At 41.3% G+C, this 27240-nt stretch overlaps 1 protein-coding gene across 1 annotated transcript; it reads right to left on the bottom strand.

The window, feature by feature from the left end:
• Positions 1-6373: 6373 nt before the first annotated feature.
• On the bottom strand, positions 6374-26861 carry LOC140508340 (uncharacterized). The gene is given in 4 exon segments (XM_072616182.1): positions 6374-6776; positions 6778-8893; positions 13718-13844; positions 25734-26861. Coding segments are annotated over 4 exon segments (2298 nt in total). The 5' UTR covers positions 25767-26861; the 3' UTR covers positions 6374-6754.
• Between the last annotated feature and the right edge of the window lie 379 nt (positions 26862-27240).

The following is a 27240-nucleotide window of genomic DNA, read 5'->3' as shown; positions in this document are numbered from 1 at the left end:
TGTTTTAACATGTTAGGGATGACATGCTGATTCTCTGTCTAAAGAAATTTGGAAATGCATTCAACAAAACTGATGTCATCTGATGGGTCTGTTTCAAGTTTCAATCTGTTAAACTTTTGTATCAGTTATGTCAAACAATTTTTCAAAACTTGCATGTTATTAGAGTACGAAATGAGAGAAATTAAAGACATCAAGAAAATTGCTTCCCCGCTAACCCTGTCTTATAATGTTTTTAACTGCCATTTAGAAAACTGGGTATTTTCACCTTAGCCTTTAGTTAGAAGGAAGGTTTAATTAAGCTAAAAGAATCTGGCTCCAAGTTGTGACAACTGTAAAATTGTTAACTGAATGCTGAAATCTAAAACTAGTAATTGATTACTCTGTGTGTGGCAAGCAGAGGACGAGTTCAAAGTCTTATCCAGATTGATTTGCCCATTCAGAATAGTCCTCAGGGATAGTAGTTCCCAGGTTAGATGGGCTGGATAGGAAGTCTTTTCTTTGGGGTCCCTGTCATTCTCCCTTATTTTGTGAATTTCCCAAAGAGTTTCTTTGGGTTATGGAGTTCCGAAACCATCAATTCAGCTTGCTAAGAATTTGCAAGTACATAGAAATTATCTCTACTAATTGACTTTTTCGCCAGGACTAATTTGAATTTGAGAGGAAAGTCTTGGTATAGTTTCTCCCAAGGTGTGATCAGTGAAATTTGATGTTTAAGTTAAAAGCTCAAGGGACCATAACTAATTCTTCATCATAATCAATAGTCCACCATCTGAGAGAAACGCCACAAGCTACTCAGACAGAAAATGATACAGTTGGAGGTGCGCATCTGGAAACGCTGAGAGGGCAATTTTAGCCTCAGACTAAGATAGGAGCCTCCTGACTCAGTTTCCCCATTGTGTTCCTTGGAAAGGAATGTTACCTATCTGGCTATGAGGTGGGAATGATACAGCATTGTTGGCATACTTGGTATAGTCTTGTCCCTCACTTAACCTTTTATAGTAAATTTCTAAAATCACAGCAAATGCTCATAAAAGACATGAGCACTAAATATGTGAGGTCTTGCTGTTTTGACCTGAATATGTGGTCATTCCACATCCCAAACAACTGGCAAAGTTAATGCTGATCATCCACCTGTTGGCATAATCATGTGAATCATTATCCACCAAGTAAGGCTGGGATAATAAAATGTATGTTTAAGATCTGAGCCAGACAACCTAAAATTATATTTCTTTCTGTATCTTAAAACAACTTAAATAATTGAGTATTGCTGTTAATTACTAAAATTAAATCAGAAACACATTGTGCTATCTAGGCAGAAGAATCTGTCTCCACCCAAGCCTGGGCAGCTTCCAATGCAATCTCAGTATCAGGAATGTCCTTCTGAAGAATTTTTCAGAAGTGGGCTAGAGGGCTGAGCTATTCACCTTGAATTACATTCCTTAACACATACTAATCAACTTAGTAATTAGGTGTTGCTATTAGTTACTGAAATCAACCAGAAACATCTTCAGTTTGATTTGGGGAAGAGCATTTCAGTGCAATCAATTTTCTTCTATCCTCCTCCCAAGTCTTTTGTTATAATCGAAGTCAGTCTGGACAAGGGTGCAAAACTACCTACAAAACTTGTTACTTCCCAATAGCATCTGATCCTCCTCAAGGAAGTGGAATCAGAGTGGAAACCTCGGGAAGTAACAAGATCTGATAACCCTGTATGTCGAATGTAAATGGAGCTCTTACTTTGTTTTTCCTCATTCTGAGATCATTTTTAATTCTCCCTATATTTGGGCCCTACATATTGAAGTCACTTGTCAGATTTGTGTCATCCAAACACAGGCCATTCACCTACAGATGGTAGCATACAGTGGGTACCAGACTTTGTCCCAGCTTCTTCCCTTGGATGAAGCAGCCTGTGTTTGGTTACTGTCAGCCTCCTCCCTGGGACCCCCTCAAAGCAGTGACAGCTCTATGGCACTTCCAGCAATAAATTTTCATAAACTGAGAATACTCCCCCAAGATTTTGGGTCCCACTTATTTGAGGGGGAATGACGGGATGACAGGCCCTAGACATGGAATTTTCCCAACCATTTCAACAACCCAGACCCTGGATTTTCCCACACGTCCTAGTCTCTGACATCTTGGCTGAGGCAACTGGCTCAGCCCAGCTAGTCAGCAGGCCTCTCACTGTGGTTCTCTGATCCACCCCCAGGCTATTTACCACCCTTAATCCAATGCAGATCATTTCATTATTCCTTTTTCCTATATAAATATCAATCCTTAATCCCGATTAATCACTAGGAATTGAGCCCTCCTCTACTGGCATTACAGTAAACCTTGCCACTTTGAGTGAAATAAGTGGTTGGATTCTTTCTAAGCAGACTCCCTCTGTATAATGTCATTTCAGGGTTCCCAACACAGTTAAATGAGGGGAGAGGGGAGAGACAGAGAGCAGAGAGAAGAGAGAAGAGAGAAGAGAGAAGGGAGAGGGAGAGGGGGGAAGAGGGAGAGAGAGAGAGAGAAAGAAAGAGAGAGAGAGAGAGAGAGAACTCCCTTTGAGGATTTTCATCCTCAAAATTTCCCTCTCTTTTCCAAATCACGTAACAAGAACCAAGATCAATACCCACTCTGTTCCAGTTGGTTGGTTGTTGTCGTTCATTCTTCAAGAGGACCAAAATAACATCACCATAATAAAGTGAAGTTTCAATGTGTACAATTGTGGCTGATCAGACCAATATGAGCTCAGAATGCTCTACCACAGATTGAGCACAGTCTGTGTGAATATTTGGGATGGATGCTCCAAATCTGCACATCCTACATTTTCTTTGTGGTGTTTCAATTCTGCTTTGCTCATAGAGCACAGCAAACTTTCTGATGTGGGTACACCATGCTGAGCAGTCCTATGCCAGTGTCTCCCATGTTGCACAGTTAAATCCAAAGTCCATAAGACCTTGAGAGTGTCCTTGTATCGCTTCTGATCATCATGTGATTGCCTGCCCCATGTGAGTTCTCCATAAAATAGTCTTTTGGGCAAGCAAACATTTTGCATTCGAACAATGTGGCCAGTCCATCAGAGTTGCGCTCACTGAAGCATAGTTTGAATGCTTGGCATTTTACCTTGAGCAAGGACCTCAGTGTCTGGTACCTTAATCTTCCAGGTTATCTTCAGAATTTTCCTAAGACAGTTCAAATGGAAGCAATTCAGTTTACTGGCATGGTACTGTTAGAGTGTCCACAGTTCACAGGCATACAACAATGAGGTCAGCACAATGGCTCTGTAGACCTTCAGTTTGGTAGTCAGTCTAATACCTCTTCTCCCTCATACATTTCTTCAGAGCCTCCCAAACACTGAACTAGCTCTGGCAATATGTGCATCAACTTCATTGTCAACGTGTACATCCCTGCAAAGTACACTACCAAGGTAAGTGAATTTATCCACAGCATTCAAAACTTCTCCATTTGTTATAACTGATGGCTCCACATATGGATGGTGTGGTGGTGGCTAATTGAGCACCTGTGTTTTCTAATTATTAGGTCAAAATTAGCACAGGCGGTGGGGAATTGATTCATACTTTGTTGCATCTCAGCCTCAGAGGCTGCATTGAGTGCACAATCGTCTGCAAACAGAAAATCATGCACTAACACTCCCTCCACTTTGGTTTTGGCTTGTCGCTTTTTCAAATTGAAGAATTTACCATCAGCAGAGTGGCTGACCTTGATGCCGTGCTCATCTTCACTGAAAGCCTATGACAACATGACTGAAAACATCATGCTAAAAAGCATGGGAGCAAGCACAGAGCCTTGTTTCACTCCATTGGTGACTGGGAAGGCAAGAGAGCACTGTCCATTATCCTGAACCGAGGTAAGCCATGTCATCATGAGGCAGAGAGGTGTAGACTGTGTTCAGGGAAGACCAATATTCTTGGTGTGATGGCTGCCAAGCCCTTTTTAGGGCTGCTTTCTACCTTTGGTGTCCAGCTATTCCACCAAACTCTCATTTGTGGCTCCAAGAAACTGCAGCTTGTGCAGTGGCCATACCCCAATAAATCGTTTCAGAAGATAGGCCAAACCACATTAAGGGCAACCAAGGTGTATGAATTAGAGGGGTGTCTTCCTCAAGCATGTGAAGATTTCCCTTGGTGGAATGGGTGGAAGAGAACAATTTGTTCCAACAATCATGAAAGCAGCTGAAGCAGGCGATGTGGAGCACTAAGAGTTTGGTTAGACATCAAAGATGCCAAGGTCATCCTCTGCATCCTGAGCCATCTCCAGCCATCTTGTTTCTGTCCTGTCACTGGACTATGATGACTGGGATAGAGAGTGAGGCTAACAACTTTGTGCAACTCAGCCTAACTTAAATCCAGTTTATGTATGAATCAAAAGATATCACCCATACCCACACCCACCACGCATACCATTTCGCTATTATACCTCAAAGTCCTGTGGTGACAGGCAAGTGATGAAGCAGCAGGTGCAGACACACTGGGAGCTATACCCACAACCTGCACACAAGAGGCCCAGGCCACAGGGTCATTTCTCACTGGAAACAGCAGTGGAACTCGGCAGCCGCCTCAGTGTCTGAGCAGTCTTTTAAGGATCACACTACTCACATCCTGGCATGAGGAAAGGGGATAGAAAAGGTGCCCTAAAAATTGTCTGCTTACCCAGCTGTGGCCTGATTACTTAAGCAGGTGGAGAATCCCACTCTGTGGTCGATACAACAAAAAAATGTACAAAAACATCTGCAAAGATGATTCTACTAATCATGGGCACATGGAATGTGTGCACACTTATTTTGCAATCAAAACTAATCTAGTCAGCATGCTGGTATTCCTGCCCAAAGGAGTGAATGACAGGCTCATAACAATGTGATTGCCACTTGCAGGAAAACGATATACCACCATCACCAGTGCCTAAGCTCCCACCATGACGACCCCTGATGAGGTCAAAAAAATTTTATGAAGACCCAGAGACCCTTGTCATCAACATGCCAAAAGAGGACAAGTTTATAATTCTAGGTGACTTTAATGCTGACAGTATGTGTTCGTCTTTCATTGCCAAAGAAGACCATGCCATCAGAGAAATAATGACATAATTTACACTTGATTTTGTTTTGAGTGAGGGAGGGCTGTGCAGATCACCAGCCTCACTTCTCCTCCAGAGCCATCTGAATCCAGTGACCAGATATTCATCAGGATGACTGGAGATGACCCAGGATGAAGCAATTGGGATTAAGTGACTTGCCCCAAGGTCGCACATGTAGTGAGTGTCTGAGGTGAGATCTGAACTCAGACCCTCCTGACCCCTGCACTGGTGCTCTATCCACTGTACCACCTAGCTACCCCTGACTTTAATGCTAGAGTAGGCTCAGACTACCAGACTACCAGGGAGTCCTAGGGAAGAATGGAGTTGGAGACAGCAACAACAATGGTCATTTACGGCTGAAGACAGTAATGGAATGATTTTCTCATCACCAACACTTTTTTCTGTTTACCTAAACACAATAAAACTTCATGGATGCACCCTCACAGCAAACACTGGCATCTAAGAAACTGTGTGATTGTAAGGAGAAGAAAAAGACAAGACGTGAGAGTGATGAAGGCAATGTGTGGTGCAGAGTACTGGACTGATCACAGACTTATCCTTTCCAGGCTAAACATTAGCATTCATCAAAAGTGCCACCCCCAAGGTAAAATGACTACCAGAAGAATTAATGTCAACAAATTAGAGTTCTTCTCTGAGGGTGAACAGTTTGTGGCTAACTTGGAGAGAAAGTTGAGCCAACACAAGAGTTGGCAAGTACCTGGTTGATAAGTGTCAATCTGTGCCCTAAGGCGCACCCCCCCCATCTATTAACTTTTGAAACCATTGAGCCCCTTCCTGCTCACCACTCCCCCACTGCAAGGTTAAGTCCAGGAGGATGAGAACTGCCTTTACTTTTGAGGGGATGCCCATCAACTGGGGAAAGGCTGAAAAAGTTGTGGTATATGAATGTAAAGGAATACTACTGCTCCCTAAGGAATGATGAGCTAGTAGACTTCAGAAAAACCTGGAAAGGCTTCGATGCTGAACAAAATGAACAGAACCAGGAGAGCATGGTATAGAATAAAAGCAACACTGTATGATGACCAATTTTATCACGCTTAGCTCTTCTTAGCAATGCAGTGATGAAAGACAATTTCAAAAGACTCATGATGATAAATGCTATGTCCCCATTGCAAGATTAAGCCCAGGAGGGTGAGGACAGTCTTTACTTTTGAGGGGATGCCCATCAACTGGTATAATCCCAATGGGGAACCCACAGAAGTAGGTATGGATATGCATGCATATTTCCAGGGTAAATTCACAAAACATAAAAGATTCTCTTCATCAAACACAGTGGATTAAAGCTTTTTAATTTTTATTGGCAAGTTTTACTCTGAAGTCCACTTGCAGTGGTCAGATGTACTCCCCTGCCCCCGCCCCCCCCATCTAGCCTACCTACAGACTAGACCAATGGGGAAGTTTGAAAATCCACCAAATACATATTTGGATACAATTGAGAACATATAGGCATGTGGTCAATTTTGCCTCCAACAACTATACTGAATGTATGGAAAGGTTAATGAATACTGTATGAATTTTAACCAGTGCTTTCAAGGATTACTGTCACAGGAACACAATAACTATATCCTGCCATAACAGATGATGAATTTCCTAGGGTTTCTCCCCAGTGTGAATTCTCCTTTGTTTAACAAGACTGGAGCCATGTGAAAGCTTTTCAACACTGATTACATTCAAAGTTTCTCTCCACTGTGAATGCTCTGATGTGCAACAAGCTGGGAGCTCCTACTGAAAGTCTTTCCACATCGATTACATACATAAGGTTTCTCTCCAGTGTGGATTCTCTGATGTGCAGCAAGATTGTAACTCTGTGTAAAAGCCCTTCCACATTGGTTACATCTAAAAGGCTTCTCTCCTGTATGGATTCTGTGATGTCCAGCAAGAGAGGACCTCTGTGTAAAAGTCTTTCCACATAGATTACACTCAAAAGGTTTCTCTCCAGTGTGAATTCTCTGATGTTGAGCAAGATGGCTCTTCTGTGTGAAAGTCTTTCCACACTGATTACATCTATAAGGCTTCTCTAAAGTGTGAATTCTCTGGTGTGTAGCAAGCTGACTCTTCTGTGTGAAAGTCTTTCCACACGGATTACATTTATGTGGTTTCTCTCCAGTGTGAATTCTCTGATGATTGACAAGACTGAAACTCCAAGTAAAAGCCTTTCCACATCGATTACATTCAAAAGGTTTCTCTCCACTGTGCATTCTCTGATGTGCAACAAGCTGGGAGCTCCTACTGAAAGTCTTTCCACACTGATTACATACGTAAGGTTTCTCTCCAGTGTGGATTCTCTGATGTGAAGCAAGATTATAACTCTGTGTAAAAGCCCTTCCACATTGATTACATCTAAAAGGCTTCTCTCCAGTATGGATTCTGAGATGTCCAGCAAGAGTGGACCTCTGTGTGAAAGTCTTTCCACAGAGATTACATTCAAAAGGTTTCTCTCCAGTGTGGCTTCTCTGATGTCTACTGAGATCGGAGCTACATGGGAAAGCCTTTCCACATTGATTACATCTGTAACGTTTCTCTCCAGTGTGGATTCTTTGATGTTCGGCAAGACTGAAGTTCTGAGTGAAAGCCTTTTCACATTGATTACATCTATAAGGTTTCTTTGCAGTGTGGATTTTTTGATGTCGAGAAAGATGCCCCTTCTGTGTGAAAGTCTTTCCACAGAGATTACATTCAAAAGGTTTCTCTCCAGTGTGGATTCTCTGATGTCTACTGAGATCGGAGCTACATGGGAAAGCCTTTCCGCACTGACTACATATATAAGCCTTCTCTAAAGTGTGGATTCTCTGATGTCCAGCAAGATGGCTCTTCTTTGTGAAAGCCTTTCCACATTGATTACATCTATAAGGTTTCTTTCCAGTGTGGATTTTTTGATGTTGAGCAAGATGGCCCTTCTGTGTGAAAGTCTTTCCACACTGATTACATTCATAAGGCTTCTCTCCAGGGTGGATTTTCTGATGTGCAGCAAGGTTGAATCTCTGGGTAAAAGCCTTTCCACATTGATTACATCTATAAGGTTTCTCTCCAGTGTGGATTTTTTGATGTCTAGCAAGATGGCCCTTCTGTGTAAAAGTCTTTCCACACTGATTACATCTATAAGGTTTCTCTTCAGTATGGATTCTCTGATGTCTGGCAAGACTGGAGCTCTGTGTGAAAGTCTTTCCACATTGATTACACTCATAGGGCTTTGCTCCAGCAAGGATTACCTGATGTTCAATAAGCCAGGAGCTTCCTGCAAAAGCCTTTCCAAGTTGATCACATCTATAAGGTTTTACTCCAGTGTGGATCCCTTGGTGTACTTCCCATTCATTACATGCATCAGGCTCCTTTTTAATGGGAATTTGCTGATGAGTAAAGGCCTTCCCACCTTTATTACTTACAGAAAGTATTTCTTCATTATCACTTTTCTGATGTCTAATGAGGACTGAATTCCAACTCAGAGACCTTTCCCATTGATTACTAAGATACCTTTGCATTTCAGGAAGGTTTCCATGGGACTGAAAAAGCTTTACCTTTTCAGCAAGGCATTTGCTATAATCACTATAGTGCATACAGTGATTCCCTGAGGTCATTTTCTTACAGTGATTTAAGATGGAAGACTGTCTGAATTTCTTCCCAATTTCAGCATATTCATACTCACTCTTTGGATTTTTATCTACTTTGAGAATGAAGTCATAAATTTCTCTGAAACTGAAGTCCCAGGGACCATCATTCATGAAACTTTGCCGGTCATTCTCTTCCAAAAAAATTCCAAGTTTTTTAGTTATTTCATTTCCCTTGAACCGGGTATCTACATCAGAAGAAAATAAACATATTTATAGAAAAAGATAAAAACACATAAAATAAATGTAATAGCAATGGTTATTGAAGACTTCTGCAGCTCATGGCCTTCTCATTACCAACCTAAATGCAATAAGACTTCATGGATGTACTCTTGTAGCATTACATAGACTATGTCACCATAAGGAGAAGAGACAGGATGTGTGAGTGACAAAGGAGATGTGCACCACAGAGTGCTAGACCCCTCAGAGCTAAACATTCACATTCAAGAAAAGCAGCAACTTTTTTTTGCTTTCCTTCTGATCTTGGCTACATTGGTTCTATTTGTGGTAAACGGTTATAATTTAATGTAATTGAAAATTATTCATTTCGCACCTCACCATACTATCTCTTCTTTATCCACAAACTGTTTATCTCTCCCTAAATCTGACTATTAAAATGTTCCATCATGTTCTTTTAATTTCCTATAATGCCTCCCTTTATAGCTAGATCATGTATCCATTTAGACCTTATTCTGGTAAATGGAGTATGATACTTGTCTCTGTCCAATCTCTGACAGACTACTTTTCATCTTTCTTCCCAATTTTCATCAAATCAGGGATTCTTATCATGCAATTTATCTTAACATGTTTTAAATACAAAGTTACTCTGTTCTACTCATCTACCTTTCTCTTTCTTAGCCAGCACAAGACATTTTTTTATTATTATCATTATTTCTTTTAAAAAATTGTTATTTTTAACTCATGGAATAAAATAAGCATTTCCATAATATATGATAAAAAAAAGATGATTGCACACAGAGAACCAAATCAATTATGTATATCTACCTATTCCTACAAAAAAGTTAACATGCAAATTTCTTTTTTTTCCCCTTCCCTTCTTCCTTTGACCTAGAGATGGCTACCATCAGACACAAACATGTATACATATGGAAAATCATTCCAAACATACTTCTATTTACCTATTCTTTCTTTGGAGGCAGATAGCATTTACCTTCATATGTCCTTTGCATTTTGGGGGTGTTTATAATAGTCAAATTGGCTTATTCACTGAAAGTTGTGGTTAAAAATATTTTGCAGTGACTGTACATAACATTCTCTTGGCACTGCTCCTTTCTCTCCATCATTTTGTGTAAGTCTATCCATGTTTTTTCTAAAATCATCAAGCTCAAAATTTCTTATAGCATAGCATTACTTCATCATAAATGTCGACTACAACTTGGTCAGTCATTCCCCAATTTAAGGGTATGTAATTCATTGCCACCACAAAAAGAGTTGCTATAAATATTTTAGTATAATTTCTTTATCTTTTGGAATCAACTTTGGAAATGCAGACCTAGTAGTGGGATTGCTGGATCGAAGGGTATGGGCAGTTATTAATAAGTCTTTTGACATAATTCTAGATTGCTCTCCATAATGGTTGGAGAAAATCACAATTCCACCAACAGTGAATATCCCAAATTTCTCCACTGGAAAACTGCCTGTCCAAATCCTTTGACCATTTATCAATTAGAGAATGACTCATAATCTTAGAGATTTTACGAAGATCTTTGTGTACTTGAGATGAGAACTTTATTTGAGAAACCTCATACAAAGTCTCCCTCTGAAATTTTATACTTTCCTTCTGATTTTGATTGTATTGTTCTTATTTGTACAATGTTTTTGATTTAATGTAATCAAAATTATCCACCTCACACTTCATTCTCTTCCATGTCTCTTGTTTATCCATAAATTGTTCACCTATCCATTAAGTGATGTTCAAATTTCCTTGTAATCTCTCTTTACATCTAGGTCATGTATATATTTTGACCTTTTTTTGATCAACTGTAAAATGTTGGTCTATACTCAATTTCTGCCACACTTCTTTTCAGCTTTTCCAACAATTTACCCCAAATAATGAATTCGTATTGCAAAATCTTAAGCCTTCACACTTCTCAGACACATGGTGACTCTATGCATTTGCTGTTTTAAGCTGCCTACCTACTCTGTTCCAGTGATCTACTTTCCTATTTCTTCACCAGTACCATAGTTTTAATAATCACTGCCTCACACTATAGTTTAAGATCAAGTTCTGCCAAACTTCTTTCCTTCACATTATTTTTCATTAGTTCCTTTCATATTCTTGATCTTTTGTTCTTTCAAATGAATTTTATTATTTTTCTAACTCAGTAAAAAAAGGTTTTGGTAATTTCCTTGGGACAGTATTGAAGGTATGAATTGGTTTAGATAAAATTGTCATTTCTATTATATTGGTTTTGCATACCCATCAACAAATATGTCTTCAATTATTTAAATCTGCTTTTATTTGTTTAAAATGGTTTTTCTATTTCTGTTCATGTAGTATCTGAGTTTTTTCTGGCAGGTGTACCCCCAGGATTTTTGTACTGTCCAGAGGAGAGATGGGGAACCTGTGGCCTCCTAGGTACTTGAGTGCTATCTTTTGGCTGAGTCCAACTTTTACATTACAAATCCTTTGATTAAGGGGATTTCTTCTGTGATATCTAGATTCAGTAAACAGCCCTACTTGAGGACCTATATCTGGGGTCACAGATTCTAGACTTGTTTTGTTGGTGATGTATAGGAATGCTGATGATTTATATCAGTTTACATTATACCCTGCTACTCTAAAATAACTAATTGTTTCAACTAACTTTTTAGCTGAGTCTTTGGGATATTGCACGGATACCATCATAATATCTGCAAAAAGAGATATTGTTACCTCATTCCCTAGGGTGATTTCTTCTATTTCTCTTTCTTATTGTTATTCGAGGATTTCCAATACAACACTGAATAATATTGGTGACAATGGCCATCCTTGTTGAACAACAGATCTTACTGAGGAGGTTGATAACTTCTTCCCATTGCAAGAAACTTTTTTAAACAATTGCTTGAAGCATTATATAACTTATTTCCAGTTTAAAACAGTATTTCCACAAGATTTTCTTCCCATTTCTCCCCTCCCCAACAGCATGTACCCCAATCACCCCTTCTCCCAGTTTCTTGCACTTTTTTCCTGTAGGGTAAGACAGATTTCTATAACCCACTGCTTGTACATCTTATTTCCCAGTTGGATGAAAAATTCATTTTTAAAGCTTTAACTTCCACATTCTCTATTGTCCTCCCTCTCCACCTACCCTCACTGAGAAAGCAAGCAATTTGAGACAGGTCATACATGTGTAGCAGTGCAAAACACTTCCATAACAGTCATGTTGTGAAAGACTAACCACATTTCCCTCTATCCTGTCTTGCCCTCCATTTATTCCATTTTTTCCCTTGACCTGTCCCTCAATAATAGTGTTTGGTTCTAATTACCCCTTCCCCCAATCTGCTGTCCCTTCTATTATCCTCCCTCTCTCATCCCCTTCCCCACTGCCCTCCTGCAGGGTAAGATTGTTTTCCACACCTAACTGAGTGTATTATTCCCTCCTTAACCCAAATTCAATGACTCCCTCTCACCACCCCACTCTTCCCCTCCATTGCTCTTTCTTGCTTCTTCTATGTAATGATTTACTACATTCTACCTCTCCCTTTCTTTTTCCCAGTACATTCCTCTCAACACTTAATTTTGTTTTAGGTATCCGTCCTTCACATTCAGCTCACTCTGTACCCTCTGTATGTATATATGTGTGTATATGTACATATATGCACTTACATACATCTACACACATACAAATATTCATATATACATGTTATACACGCATACATGTGTGTGCATATATATACATATACACACACACATACATACACACACACACTTATTTATTCCCTCTAACTACCCTAATACTGAGAAAGATCTCATGAGTTACAAATATCATCTTCCACGCAGGAATGTAAACAGTTCACATTTAATGAGTACCTTATGACTTCTCTTTCCTGACCTTTTCATATTTCTCTTGATTCTTGTATTTGAAAGTCAAATTTTCTATTCAGCTCTGGTCTTTTCAAGAAGAATGCTTGTTAAATCCTCTATTTCATTTAAATTCCATTTTTTCCCAGAAGTATTATGTTCAGTTTTTCTGGGTAGGTTATTCTTAGTTTTAATCCTAGCTCCTTTGACCTCTGGAATATCATATTCCAAACCCTTCTATCCCTTAGTGTAGGAACTGCTAAATGCTGTGTAATCCTGATTGTTTCCAAAATACTTGAATTTTTTCTGAGTTATTTTTGTTCACAACTGCAAATCCCTATCTCAATGAAGTATGACTCAATACCTTTTACTAGCAGTAGAAGCTGCTAGGTCTTGTGTATCTTGACAGTAGCTTCACAGAATTTACAGTGTGCTTTTCTTGTTGCTTGTGGCATTTTTTCCTTAATTTGGAAGCTTTGAAACTTGGGTACAATGTTCCTCTAAGTTTTCATTTTAGTATCACATTCAGGGTATGAATGGTGAGTTTTTTCTTATTTCTAGGTTTACTTCTTGATCTAGAACTTCAGGTAAGTTTTCCCTAATAATGTTTTGAAATACTGTATCTAGACTTTTTTTAATTACACATTTCAGGCAGTGTAACAATTCTTAACACTGTGTCTCCTTGATCTATTCTCCATATCATGTTTCTCTAATGAGATGGTTCACATTCTCTTCAACTTTTCCATTCTTTTGATTTTTAGTATTTCTAGGGATCTTACAATGTTATTAGCTTCCTCATGGCCAATTCTAGTTTTTAAGAAGTTATTTTTCTTAAATTTTTGGATGTTTTTTTTCTAACTCGTTGACTTTTCTGTGCACTCAATGCAGCTTTGGAAGTTGAGATGCAACAGAGTATGGATCCATTCTCTGCCACTTGTGCTAATTTTGGGCTGACAACACCAAGAAAAGAAAAAAAAAATGTCCTTACCAAGGGACAGCAGATTCTGGATATTCTCCAGCATGACTTCCTTGTACAGCTTTTTCTGAGAACAGTCCAAGAGGCCCCACTCCTCCTCAGTGAAGTCCACATCCACATCCTTCAACGTCACCAACTCCTAAACCATCAAAAGTCAGTCATTTTAGAGCTAAAAGACTCCAGAATTCATTTAGTCCAAACCCCATCAACACAAACTGAAGCCCAGAGAAGAGCTGTGCCTATAAGACATATAACTTCTATGAGTGTCAGAGCCAATACCTGAAACCAGTCATTAAACACTGAATGGAATACTGACAAAAGCATTTTCTATTTGACATGAGAATAATGATGAAATAATAAAAGCTGGAAAAAAAATGTCTTGCTATACAATGCTTACCCAAAAGGAAAAGGCAAGTGTTCCCATCAGTGAGGTATAAGAATATGTGGAGGAGGTCTGAGCCAAATGGCTGAGTCAAAGCAGGGATTCACCTGAGCTCTCCTTAAACCCTTAAAATAACTATAAAAATTGACTCTGAACAAATTCTAGAGCAGTGAAACCCACAAAGAGACAGAGTGGGACAGATTTCCAGCCCAAGATAACCTGGAAGATCAATAGGAAGGGTCTGTTGTACTAAGTTGAGAGAGGAGAACAGTCTATCCCAGGCCACACCAGCACAGACCTAGCCCCAGGAAAGCTGGAACAGGCCTTGGGTCACTGAATCACTGGCAAAAAGTGGCTGTTTCCAGACTTCTCAGTCCACAGATGCCAGAGGTTACATACTGGGAAAGAAAGAAGTGCAGTCCAGCCCAGGTTGTGCCAGTACAATCCTGACCTCTCCAAAGCAGGAGCAGGTCTCAGGAATGCCTGAATCAGCTGTGGAAGTAGCAGCAGCAGTTATGTGCCCACAGATGAAATGTCTGAAAGTCAACTTTTTCAGCTTTCAGGAGCCAAGATGGCAGAGTAGCAGTAAGTTGCTCTCACCCTTCCACACTGACCTTGAAAAACCCAGAAAATATTTCCCAAGGGAAAATCCTGGTGTAGTGGAGCCAGCAGAAAGGTGAGATGCAAAAGTATTTTAGTTCCAGAGACTAGGGGGTTTAACCAGAAATATTCCCCTTGCTGTGGCTGAAGGGGACCAGAACAGCAGGGGAGCTTTTCCAGCAAGGCAGTGGCAAGACTGACCTCAAGGAACAAGGGGGAGATATTCAGCCCCAACATGGTGGAGCAGGTAAGTACCAATACCAGGCACACTCCATCTACCAGCAACAGATTCAGTTCAGCACCAGGTAAACTATCAGATCACTATATCTTCCAGCTGCCAGCACCTGAGGCTCCAGCACACAAAACCAGTAACAGGCCTGTAGTCTCCAACACAAGAAGTCTAGGACAGTGCTCCTTCTGCCCCAAAGCCAGAGATAAACTTTCAAAGCCAGAAAAAAAGGCAAACAACATGAACAAAAAGCAACAAGGAAAACAATGACCATAAAGAAGTACCTTGGTTACAAGGAAGATAAAAAACAAATTTAGACACAACCCATAGAACAGCTACAGGGAAGTAACTCACGGTGAATTCTGCACCCAGAGGCCACGGAACATTGGAGCGAGGGAGATTTCTGTTCTGGAGAGACCTGCAAACCTCTCGCGGGGGTCCTTCATGCTGCAGACATGGAGCCCAGCCCAGACCTGCCACGGCCGCGGCACCGAGAGGAAAAGATCCAAGCGGGCTTCAGGGATGGGATCTCCAGCGGCCACACAATTCCCTCCACCCACAGGTGATGGGGGTCGGTGAGATAGTCTCTTTGGCGGGTCGAAGGGGGAGTGGGGTGCCCCCATAACTCAGGCCCCCCCCCCCCAGAGGTAGAAGCTGAGAGGCAGCTGCAGACAGGGGCTCCCCAAGCGGGCGGGAGCCTGAATCCATTGTGGAAGGTCTGTGCATAAACCCCCTGAGGGAACTGAGCCTGAGAGGCAGCCCTGCCCCGACCTGACCACCTGAACTTAATCTCACACTGAATAGCAGCCCTGCCCCCGCCAAAAGCCCTAAGGCTGGAAGCAGCATTTGAATCTCAGACCCCAAACGCTGGCTGGGAGGATCAGGAGGTGAGGTGGGTGTGAGGAGAATATTCAGAGGTCAAGTCACTGGCTGGGAAAATGCCCAGAAAAGGGAAAAGAAATAATATATAGAAGGTTACTTTCTTGGTGAACAGGCATCTCCTCCCTTCCCTTCTGATGAGGAAGAACAATGCTTACCATCAGGCAAAGACACAGAAATCAAGGCTTCTGTGTCCCAGCCCACCCAATGGGCTCAGGCCATGGAAGAGCTCAAAAAAAATTTTGAAAATCAAGTTAGAGAGGTGGAGGAAAAGCTGGGAAGAGAAATGAGAGACATGAAGTCAAAGCATGAACAGCAGATCAGCTCCCTGCTAAAGGAGACCCCAAAAAATGTTGAAGAAAATAACACCTTGAAAACTAGCCTAACTCAATTGGCAAAAGAGGTTCAAGAAGCCAATGAGGAGAAGAATGCTTTCAAAAGCAGAATTAGCCAAATGGAAAAGGAGATTCAAAAGCTCACTGAAGAAAATAGTTCTTTCAAAATTAGAATGGAACAGATGGAGGCTAAGGACTTTATGAGAAAGCAAGAAATCACAGAACAAAGCGAGAAGAATGGAAAAATGGAAGATAATGTGAAATATCTCATTGGAAAAACAACTGACCTGGAAAATAGATCCAGGAGAGACAATTTAAAAATTATGGGACTACCTGAAAGCCATGATCAAAAGAAGAGCCTAGACATCATCTTTCATGAAATTATCAAGGAAAACTGCCCTGAGATTCTAGAACCAGAGGGCAAAATAAATATTCAAGGAATCCACAGAACACTGCCTGAAAGAGATCCAAAAAGAGAAACTCCTAGGAACATTGTGGCCAAATTCCAGAGTTCCCAGGTCCAGGAGAAAATATTGCAAGCAGCTAGAAAGAAACAATTCAAGTATTGTGGAAATACAATCAGGATAACACAAGATCTAGCAGCCTCTACATTAAGGGATCGAAGGGCACGGAATAGGATATTCCAGAAGTCAAAGGAACTAGGACTAAAACCAAGAATCACCTACCCAGCAAAACTGAGTATAATACTTCAGGGGAAAAATTGGCTTTTCAATGAAATAGAGGATTTTCAAGCATTCTTGATGAAAAGACCAGAGCTGAAAAGAAAATTTGACTTTCAAACACAAGAATGAAGAGAACCATGAAAAGGTGAACAGCAAAGAGAAGTCATAAGGGACTTACTAAAGTTGAACTGTTTACATTCCTACATGGAAAGACAATATTTGTAACCCTTGAAACATTTCAGTAGCTGGGTACTGGGTGGGATTACACACACACACATGCACACACGCACACATACATAGAGACAGAGTGCACAGAGTGAATTGAAGAGGATGGGATCATATCTTAAAAAAAAATGAAATTAAGCAGTGAGAGAGAAATATATTGGGAGGAGAAAGGGAGAAATTGAATGGGGCAAATTATCTCTCATAAAAGAGGCAAGCAAAAGACTCATTAGTGGAGGGATAGTGAGGGGAGGTGAGAGAAAAACATGAAGTCTACTCTCATCACATTCCACTAAAGGAAAGAATAAAATGCACATTCATTTTGGTAGGAAAACCTATCTCACAATACAGGAAAGTGGGGGATAAGGGACAAGCAGGGTGGGGGGGATGATAGAAGGGAGGGCATGGGGAGGAGAGTGCAATTCGAGGTCGACACTCATGGGGAGGGATAGGATCAAAAGAGAATAGAAGTAATGGGGGACAGGATAGGATGGAGGGAAATATAGTTAGTCTTATACAACACAACTATTATGGAAGTCATTTGCAAAACTACACAGATTTGGCCTATATTGAATTGCTTGCCTTCCAAAGGGAAGAGGTGGAGAGGGAGGGAGGTAAAGAAGTTGGAACTCAAAGTGTTAGGATCAACTGTCGAGTAATGTTCTTGCCACTAGGAAACAAGAAATACAGGTAAAGAGGTATAGAAAGCTATCTGGCCCTACAGGACAAAAGAGAAGACAGAGACAAGGGCAGAGAGGGATGATAGACGAGAGAGCAGATTGGTCATAGGGGCAATTAGAATGCTTGGTGTTTGGGGGGGGGATAAAAGGGGAGAAAATTTGTAACCCAAAATTTTGTGAAAATGAATGTTAAAAGTTAAATAAATAAATTTAATTATTAAAAAAAAACAAAACAAAACAAATTCAGGAGAGGAGAACATTGACAATACACCCACATCTGAAACCTCAAAGTGGAGTATGAACTGGTCTTAAACCCAAAAAGCCTTCTTGGAAGAGCTCAAGAAGGATTTTAAAAGTCAAGAGAGGTAGAAAAAAATATTGAACAATTCCATCTACAGTTGACAAAATGGAAAGAAAGTAGGCTGAAGGAAACAACCCCTTCCAAAAGAGAATTGGTCAAATGGAAAAGGAGGTACTTAAAAGCTAACTGGAGAAAACAATTAATTAAAAATTAGAATTGGGCAAGTGGAAGCTAATAACTCTAGGAGACACTAAGAATTAATCAAACAAAACCAAAAGAATGAAAAAATAGAAGAAAATGCAAAATACCTCATTGGAGAAACAACTGACCTGGAAAACAGATCCAGGAGAAATAATTTAAGAATTGTTGGTCTACCTAAAAGTCATGATTTTAAAAAAAGCCTGGAAAGCATCTTTCAAGAAATCATCAAGAAAAACTGCCCTAACGTCCTAGAACCAGAGGACAAAATAGTCAATGAAAGAATTTATCAATCTCTCCTGAAAGAGATCCCAAGGTGAAAACCACAAAGAATATTGTGCTCAATTTCCAGAATTAACAGATCAAGGAGAAAATAATGCAAGCAGTCAGAATGAAACAATTCAAACATCATTGAACCACAGTCAAGATTTCTCAGGACCTTGCAGCTTCTACATTAAAAGATCGGATGGATTAGAAGAAGATATTCTATAAAGCAAAGGACCTTAGATTACAACCAAGGATCAACTACCCAGCATAATTGACCATAATCTTTCAGGGGAGAAATTGGACATTCAATGAAATACAGGTCTTCCAGACTTTCCAGATAAAAAGACCAGAGCTCAATGAAAAATATGATATTCGAATACAAGACTGAAGAGAGGCATAAAAAGGAAAACAGTAAAGGGAAAAAACCAACACATTATTCAATAAGGGCAAACTGTTTACATATCCCCACACTGGAAAATAATCCTTATGACTCCTGAGAACTGTATCTTTATTAAGATATTTAGAAGAGATATACACAGATAAAGGGGGTGAGTTTAAGTTGACTTTAATGTGATGATAAAACTAAGGGGTGAAAAGTATTGTATGGCGGAAGAGGAAAGGAAAGAGGCAGAAAAGGATAAATTACATCATATAATGAGGCAGTAGATGGAAAGAAAGGAGGGAGATGAGTATTGTCTGAACCATACTCTCATCAGATTTGGCTCAAGGAGGGGATAACATGCTCATTTAGGTACAGAAGTTTAAACTTGTCCTATAGGCAGTAGGAAGAGAAAGGGGGAAAAAAAAGGAGGCAAGGGGGAAAAAAGGGAGGTGAGGAAAAAGAGAATTTATGCCCATAAAAGAGATATAATTTTTACAGTATTTCTGATAAAGATCTCATTTCTAATGTGTAGGGAAGTGAGTCAAACTTTTTAAGGATATGTCATTCCCCAAATAATAAATGGTCAAAGGAATGAACAAGCAGTTTTCAGAGGAAGAAATTAAAACTATCTATAGCCATATGAAAAAATATTCTAGATCACTACTGATTAGAGAAATGCAAATTAAAACAACTCTTAGGTACCACATCACACCTATCAATGCTGGAGATGTCGGGAAATTGTAACGCTAATTCATTCTTGGTGGAGTTGTGAACTGATCCACCCATGCTGGAGATAAAAAATGTGCATTCCCTTTGATCCAGCAATGCCACTTCTAGGGCTGTATTCCAAAGGTATTAGACAAAAGAGAAAAGGACCAACATATATAAAAATATTTATAGCAAGTTCTTTTTCTGGTGGTCAAGAACTGAAAATTGAGAGGATGCCCATCACTTGTGAATGGTTGAACAAGTTCTGCTATATGAATGTAATGAAATACTATTGTACTCTAAGAAATGATGAACAGGCATACACTGGAAAAACTGGAAAGGCTTATATGAAATGATGCTGAGTGATGTGAGCAGAACCAGGAGTACACTGGAAATAGTAACAACAATCTGGTATGATGGCCAACTTTGACAGATTTAGCTCTTCTCACCAATGCAAGGAACTAAGACAATTCCAGAAGACTCATGATGGAAAATGCTATCCACATCCACAGAAAGAACTATGCAGTTAGAATGCAAGTCATAGCATACTATTTGTTCTTTTTTTCTTTTGTTTTGTTTCTTCTTTCTCCTGGTGCCTCCTATTCCTTCTAATACTTCTTTTCAACATGACTAATGTGAAAACGTTTAATAGGAATGTGGATGTAGAGACCATATAAGATTGCATACCATCTTGGGGAGGGAGACAGAGTAAACACCCTCAAAAGGTTGTGACAGTGAATGTTGAAAATCCAAATTAATAAATAATTTTTAACAAGACAATCTATGGAGGAGTATGAGATAAATTCATCTGAAATTCTTCCCCACAAGTGTCCAAAGTAACATACTAAGAAAATTCAATGAAGACTTTCTGAGAAGCTGGCAAGTACTGTGTATTCTTGTGTGTTTGGGAGTGGCGGGGTTGTGTCCAAGTTAATAGTGATTACTAAGCAAAGAACAAAGAAAAAGGAATGATCTAAATTTCCCAAAAGTCTGAAATAAATTCTTCACTTGATGAAAGTATAAAAAGGACTCTAAAGAGAAATTACTCACGAGCTAGCCTCAACTGAGTGGTATGAAACTGTGTCCAGCCAAGTGAAGAAGAGTTCTGTATTCTGAGGGGTTAAGATGGTTATTGGCTATGATATATAATGGTCAAAAGCATCTGCTGACATTGCTTTATGACTGCTTGCAATTGTTTCAGGAATACATTCCTTCATTATATTATTTAATTACAAAGAAACAAAAGTTGAATTATTTCAACATGCCACTAAAACTCAAGAACACTGCTGTTCAGGAGTCAAGGGACAGACTAATGGATATCATACAAGACAGTGGAGACATCTGTAAAGCCTTTGATACTTCGGAGGGCTCATCTATCCAACCTGCTACATGTAGAACACATGGTCAGCAAATGCACTTGGCATTCAATGCTCTTCCATTTAATTTTCTTCCATTTCCAGCAGAAGTATGAGTCACTTTTTCAGTTTTTCTATTATTTTAGACCAATTCTCCTTCATGTGGGTAAAAATCTCTTTTCACTTTGGTCATCATGATTTTGTTGAAAATGTTTATTGTCTATTTATAACCTATATTTTACTTTTAGCTTACTTTATGTCTACTACTGAACTTTTGAACAATTAAAGTATTAGGCTTTTCCTGAATTTTTAGATTCCCAAGAATTTACAGCATTTTCTTTTTCAGTTGGTGTTCTGAATCATGATTCTACATAGCATTATATTTATTCATAGCATGAACCACCACTTTAGGAAAACCAAGCTTTTATTCATTGATAACTCATCTCCTGAATCCCTAACCTGCTCTTAACAGATGCTCCCCCATATCTTTCCTTCTCCATCCTCAAACATTCTCTCTTCCCTACTATGGAGTGAGATCATGTACTCCAAATCTCCACATAAGGAGAGAGTCAGCTCACACATCTCCATATTTTGCACCTGGCTGTACTATTTTGGAACTTCTCACTGACTTTGCACCCTGTCCCAGTTTCTGGTGTCTTTAGCCCAATATCTCTTCCTTTGGTGTGTTGTCTTACCCTTGAAAGTATAAGCTCTATTTGATTCCCCAGGCCTTAACACAGTTCATGTCATATAGAATGTCCTTCACAAACACTCACTACTGACTATCCAAACACTTTCATCTGAGTATCTTGTTTTTCATGTTGCTTTAAAAGCCCCTCATGACACTTACTTCTGCAGTCTGCTTCCACCTTATTTCCTGCTGCCTTCTCTGATCCAATGACACTGATCTCTTTTATATACCAGGAAGAAGAAACTCCACCTCTAGACTCTGGACATTTCCCTCTGGCTCTCAAGAATGGCTAGAATTCTCTACCTTATTTATGCCTCCTGGGGTCCTTCAAGTTTCAATCAACATTCCACCATCTATTTTTCCTAGATGCCCTTCATTCTACTGCCTTTGTTCTATTATAACCAACAGACGTGCCTATACCTTTTGGGTGCCTGTGTGTTTGTTTTCTCCGCTTTAGACTGTGAGCTCCTTGAGGGCAGATGCTGCTATTGGCCTCTTTTTGCATGGTGCTAAGAACAGTGGCTGCTTCATATGAGGAACTTATTAAGTGTAGAGTGAATAAACGTTTGCATTCTGCCCTTCTCAGAACCTCTTCATGGGATCTTACAGTGCCTTCTTTCCTCCATTCTCTAAGAAAGTGGGAGCCTTGTTTTTGGAAAAACCAATTAGGTCCATGGTCACTTGATCCCCCTCCCCCCATCCACTCCTCCCCAACAGTTAGCACACTCCATCATTCCCCACACCCAGGTCCCTCACATAAGTTAACCTTTCTAAATTAGCTGGTCCCTTTCCTAATGATTTCAAACATACCCACTTCCCCCATATTTGAGGAAGCCTTCCCTAAACCCTCTCCACCTTTTGAACAATCATTCTATCTCACCTCCTTATCTCAGCAAAACTCCATGAAACACCTGGCTGATCTATTTTCTTCTTTCACTTATTGCTTAGTTATCATTCAGTTGTTTCAATTGTGACTGATTCTTTTAGTCATCATCTCAGGGTCTCTGAGAAATGATATAGGAGTGCTTTTCCGTTTTCTGCTTATGATCATTTTAGCGATGATGAACTGAGGCAAAAAGTTAAGTGGCTTAATGACTCAGGATCACATAGCTACTAAGTGTCTGAGGCCAGATTTGAACTCATGAAGATGAGTCTTCCTGATTCCAAGACTAGTGCTCTACCACTGGGCCACCTTGCTGTCACCCCTCTCACTCCTTAACCCTTTACAACTTGGCTTTCATCTTTCCTTTTCTCAAAGTGCTCTCTGTCAAGTTAGCATTGATGCTTTAATCACCTAATCTTATGATCGTTTCTCAGACCTCTTCCTAATTGACCTCTGCCTCATTCAATAGTCTTGAAGACCCATCTTCTATAAGAAGCCCTCCTTGATTCACTTTCTTTCGATTTCCTGAAATTCACCTTATATGATGAGACTACCATGTGCCAGGCACAAGCACTTTACAAACATTATCTCATCTGATACTCACACTAACTACTACACAGGTCCTACTACCACCATTTTATAGGAGAGAAAACTGAGAGCAACTCTCTAGGAACTTTCTAAGGTCAGATGTGAACTCAGCTTTTCCTGAATCCAGGCCCAGAACTCAAACCACTGTACCTCCTACCTTCTGATTATGGAAGTAGAAATGTATATGTGAATATTTGTAAATATGTACAAACTGTCTTCTGCTTTCCTTTTCCATTCTTGGAATTCCAAGAAGCCTAAGAATTCCTTGGACTAGAGTAGGTGCTTAATAAAAGATGATTGACTTGTTGACTTGACTAAAGTCATTGGAAAGTGAGCTCCTTGAGGAAAGGAGCTGCTCACCTTACTTTGTAACGTAGCACTTAGCACAATGCCTGGCACATAATTAATGCTTATTGAATTACCTGGAGCCATTCTCTTATTTTCTGCATGCCAAGATCTCACAATATCAACTATATTCAAGAAAGAGGTCCCATTCTGAATCAATGCTGGGGACATTTGTGACTGATTGCCACAAACATGAAAATGCCATGTGATATTCCTGTTGGAATGATGACAACTTCTTTCCAAGGCTGGGAAGATTTGACAACGTTGCTCAAAATAAAGTCCCAAGGTATCTACCTGCTGAGTCCCTAGAGATCTGCCCAGAGTGGGGAGAATTTACAGGCTCCTTTGTCCATTTGGTATTACTTTTTCAAATTAACAAATATCACAACAAAAACCACATAAGATTCATAATTATATAAATAATGTAAACTTATTGTGGATCAAGCAAAATCTATTCAGCTGAAAGTAATTTTGAATTTTCTCACCTAGAAAGTAACTTCATACATTTATTGATTTGTCACTCTAGACTGATTGCAATCAGATAGCAGGATAGAGTAATGTTGATCCAATAATGCTCTTAATTTTTATCTTTATAATTTCTAAATTAAGTGCCTTAATGCCACATTTTAAGAGTGGTTTTTATTGAGGTACAATCCACCTGTAAAGGGTTAAAAATCACAAGGATTCTAAGAGGAGAACACATGTGACATTAAATGAGAACATATTACAATTTAGTTTAGGACAAATGCAATTCCATTTGTAATCAGGTTGTGAAAATATAGGGCCCACTCCTTTGGGTCAGTCCACTGCCAAAAGTTCTCTTGTGGCTGTCTTTCTACTCAGAAGTAGGTTCCAAAGTTCAAAGGAGAGAGAATGAGAGCTGATAGACAGATAAAGGAAGAGGGGCTCTCAAGGGGAACCAATCTTCAATTTTGGCCCAGATAAAATTTGAGCCTCACCATGCAAGTTGGTAGACTAGGGGAAGGTCAAGGTAGAAGAGGGGGTCATTTCCAAGACCATGGCATTGCAGTTGATGGAGACCAGGAAGAGGGGCAGAGAAGAAGGCAGGGACCTGAGTCCCTGGCCCTGAGTGTTGAAGAGAGGAAGAGGATGATCCTGGGGCCTCAGGACCCAAGCAGAGAGCATCTCTTGGACCACCACCCCAGAAAGGCCTTGACCCATTGAGGCCCATGGGGCCTCTTCAGCTTTGTACATGGTTCCCCTTTCTTGGCAAGACCTACCTTGAACTCCTCCTCTTAGATCCCCTGGTTAGAGGGACCAACTCTTTGAGTTCACTGTCTCCTTTTTCTAAAAATGTACCTTTTCCTCTCTGTGTCCCCTAACTTAAATCTTACCTAAAACTTGTTTGTAAGCCTGCCTACAAGACCCCACAAATCCTACTTAAAGGATGGGTCCTATAGCTCAGAAGGAGTATCTGTGTGTGCTCTGTGGAACTGTGAGACACACATGTCCATCACCCACTCCTGGAGTGTGTCACAGTGGACAAATGAACCTCACTTTACTGTCTGTCTGTAACCTGGGCTCTCTTACTCTGGCTGTCCCTAGATGACCCTGACAATTCTGACAACAGGACTAAATGAAATAATATTTATGTGGTTCCTAGCACACAACAGATACCATATGACCAGCCTCTTGACCCTTTCCAGTCTTCTTATGCCTTGGTCCTCTTCTACCCTCTGACCCAGAAACACTGGCCTGCTGGGTGACTCTTGACCAAGACCCTCCATCCCTTGACCCTGTGCCATCCCAAGAGCTGTCTCTCATGCTGGGAATGTCCTCCCCCTCACCTGGGCCTCCTGGCTTCCTTCCTATCTCAGCTAACATCTCACCTGAAAACAAGCAAGCTCTTCCTGGTCCCTGACACTGCTAGAACCTTCCCTCTCAAGGTGTCTCCCATCCATACTGTACAGAGTTTGTATGGACACAGCTCATGAGATGTTCTTAGCCCACTTGACTGTGAGCTACTTTAGGGCAGGGACTGTCATTTTGTAACACTTCCTTTGCATACCCAGGAGGCTGGCACAGTGCTTGGCACAGAGGAGCCACTTTCTACATGTTTATTGACTTGACCAAATAAATGGGCAACGAAAAGGATTCAGAGAGACCTAGGAAAGCTCCTATGGCCTGAGGCAGGAGGACATGAGCAGAACCAGGAGGACAATTTCTGCTCTGCTGACAACACTAAGGACAACCTATATCTAACAGGATAAAGCTTCCTTGGCTCTCCTGAATTCCACGATTGTTGATGCTGGTCAGGTCTATGGATGGACTACACTCACCTGAGATGAATGTCTCTGGGTACCAGGGGCCATTCCCTCTGGTTCTAGGCTCTGTCCTAGGAAAAGACTTTGGTCTCTGCAAGCTGACCTGAGGAGGGAGAAGAATGTCAGACTGGGAGAGACACTATCTTTGCCTTCCCTTCATAGAGTGGATGCTGACCTACCAGGAATAACTGAGGTTGATTTCCCAGAAGGGCAACAAAGGCACTGTTCTGCCCTCAGGGCAAAGACTCCACCCCAGGAGGAGGCAGCAGAGAGGCTCAGGCTTGGAAGTGAGCTTGGTCTGAGCAGGATCAGGACTTGCCACCCTCTCTAAACTCCTTGCCTTTGACTTCACGCCCCTCGCCAACCCTCCTTAAGAGACCCAGGAGAAAGAAGGGGCTTGGGCTCTCAGATGGGATAAGACCAGGCAGAGCCTCAATGACCCCAGACCCAGAGCTCTGCCTCCCGGTGGTCCTACGGGTGGGAGATGCAGGTCAGGTCACTGTGACCCAATGGTAAAACTGGAGGTGGCACCCCAGGACCTTTGGGGTGTGGTAGGGAGCCTAGACAAGTAGGAGGGTCACCAAGAGGTCAGAGGGCAGCAAGCAGAAGGGGGGGGAGGTGCCCCTTCAGACCCAGCTGGCTGCCAGAAGACACAGAGATCTCTGATCCCGGGGCCTTGGCTTCCAGGCAGCCTCTTCTGGGTGGGCCGGGCCCTCCCTTCCCTTCCCCTCCCCAACAGTTCAGTGCCTACCAATCTACCACCACTCCAAGCCTGGTCATCTCGGGGCTCCCCTCCCCCACTGTTCCGCTCTCCCCCCGCCCCCGTTCGCTGCTCGGCTGACTCTCCCGGCTCGGCCCCGGTCACACTCATCTTCGCAGGGACGTGCCCAGTCTACACCTCTCCGGGGTCTCCCAGAGGAACACGGAGGCCGCCATGGACACGCGGCGCGCTTCGGGGTAAACTCGGGAAATGTAAACTTCTTCAAACACGAAACCAAAATCTTTATTTGGAAAGCAGAAAGGCAGCTGCACCGCGGTAACAGGAAGTTCTTCCCCATTAGATACCGGGAACGCGACCACCGCCACTCTTCCCCGCTCAGGGCTCCCCACAAAAAGCTTCGCTGACAAGAAGTCCTATCTCTCACTCACCCCGCAGGCACTTCCTGCTCGGCCTCTCACACTTCCGGCTCCGCCTCGCCCGCACTTCCGGTTTCGCGGGCTCCACAAGCTCCTCCCACCATGCCACGTGACTCAGGCTGTGGGCTGGGCCAGAGCTCAAAGTAGATCACATGAGGCTGTCAAGGGGCTGGGAATATCCTCAAATTCCCTTACCATGGCGGGGGGGGGGGGGGGGGACGGGTCACGTGAGACCCAGGCTTCCTTTCTGTGCCCAAACCGTCCGGCTCTTTGGCGCCTCCCGGTCGGGCTACAGAGGTGAAGAGACACCGCGGCTGCTCTCTGGAATCTGACCTCCGACCTCCCATGACCCCCGAGGTTTATTTCTCTCCTCCCTTCCCCCCAG

Source organism: Notamacropus eugenii, chromosome 5, assembly GCF_028372415.1.
Source record: "Notamacropus eugenii isolate mMacEug1 chromosome 5, mMacEug1.pri_v2, whole genome shotgun sequence".
Taxonomy (NCBI): domain Eukaryota; kingdom Metazoa; phylum Chordata; class Mammalia; order Diprotodontia; family Macropodidae; genus Notamacropus; species Notamacropus eugenii.
This window is presented reverse-complemented; position numbering and strand designations above follow the sequence as displayed.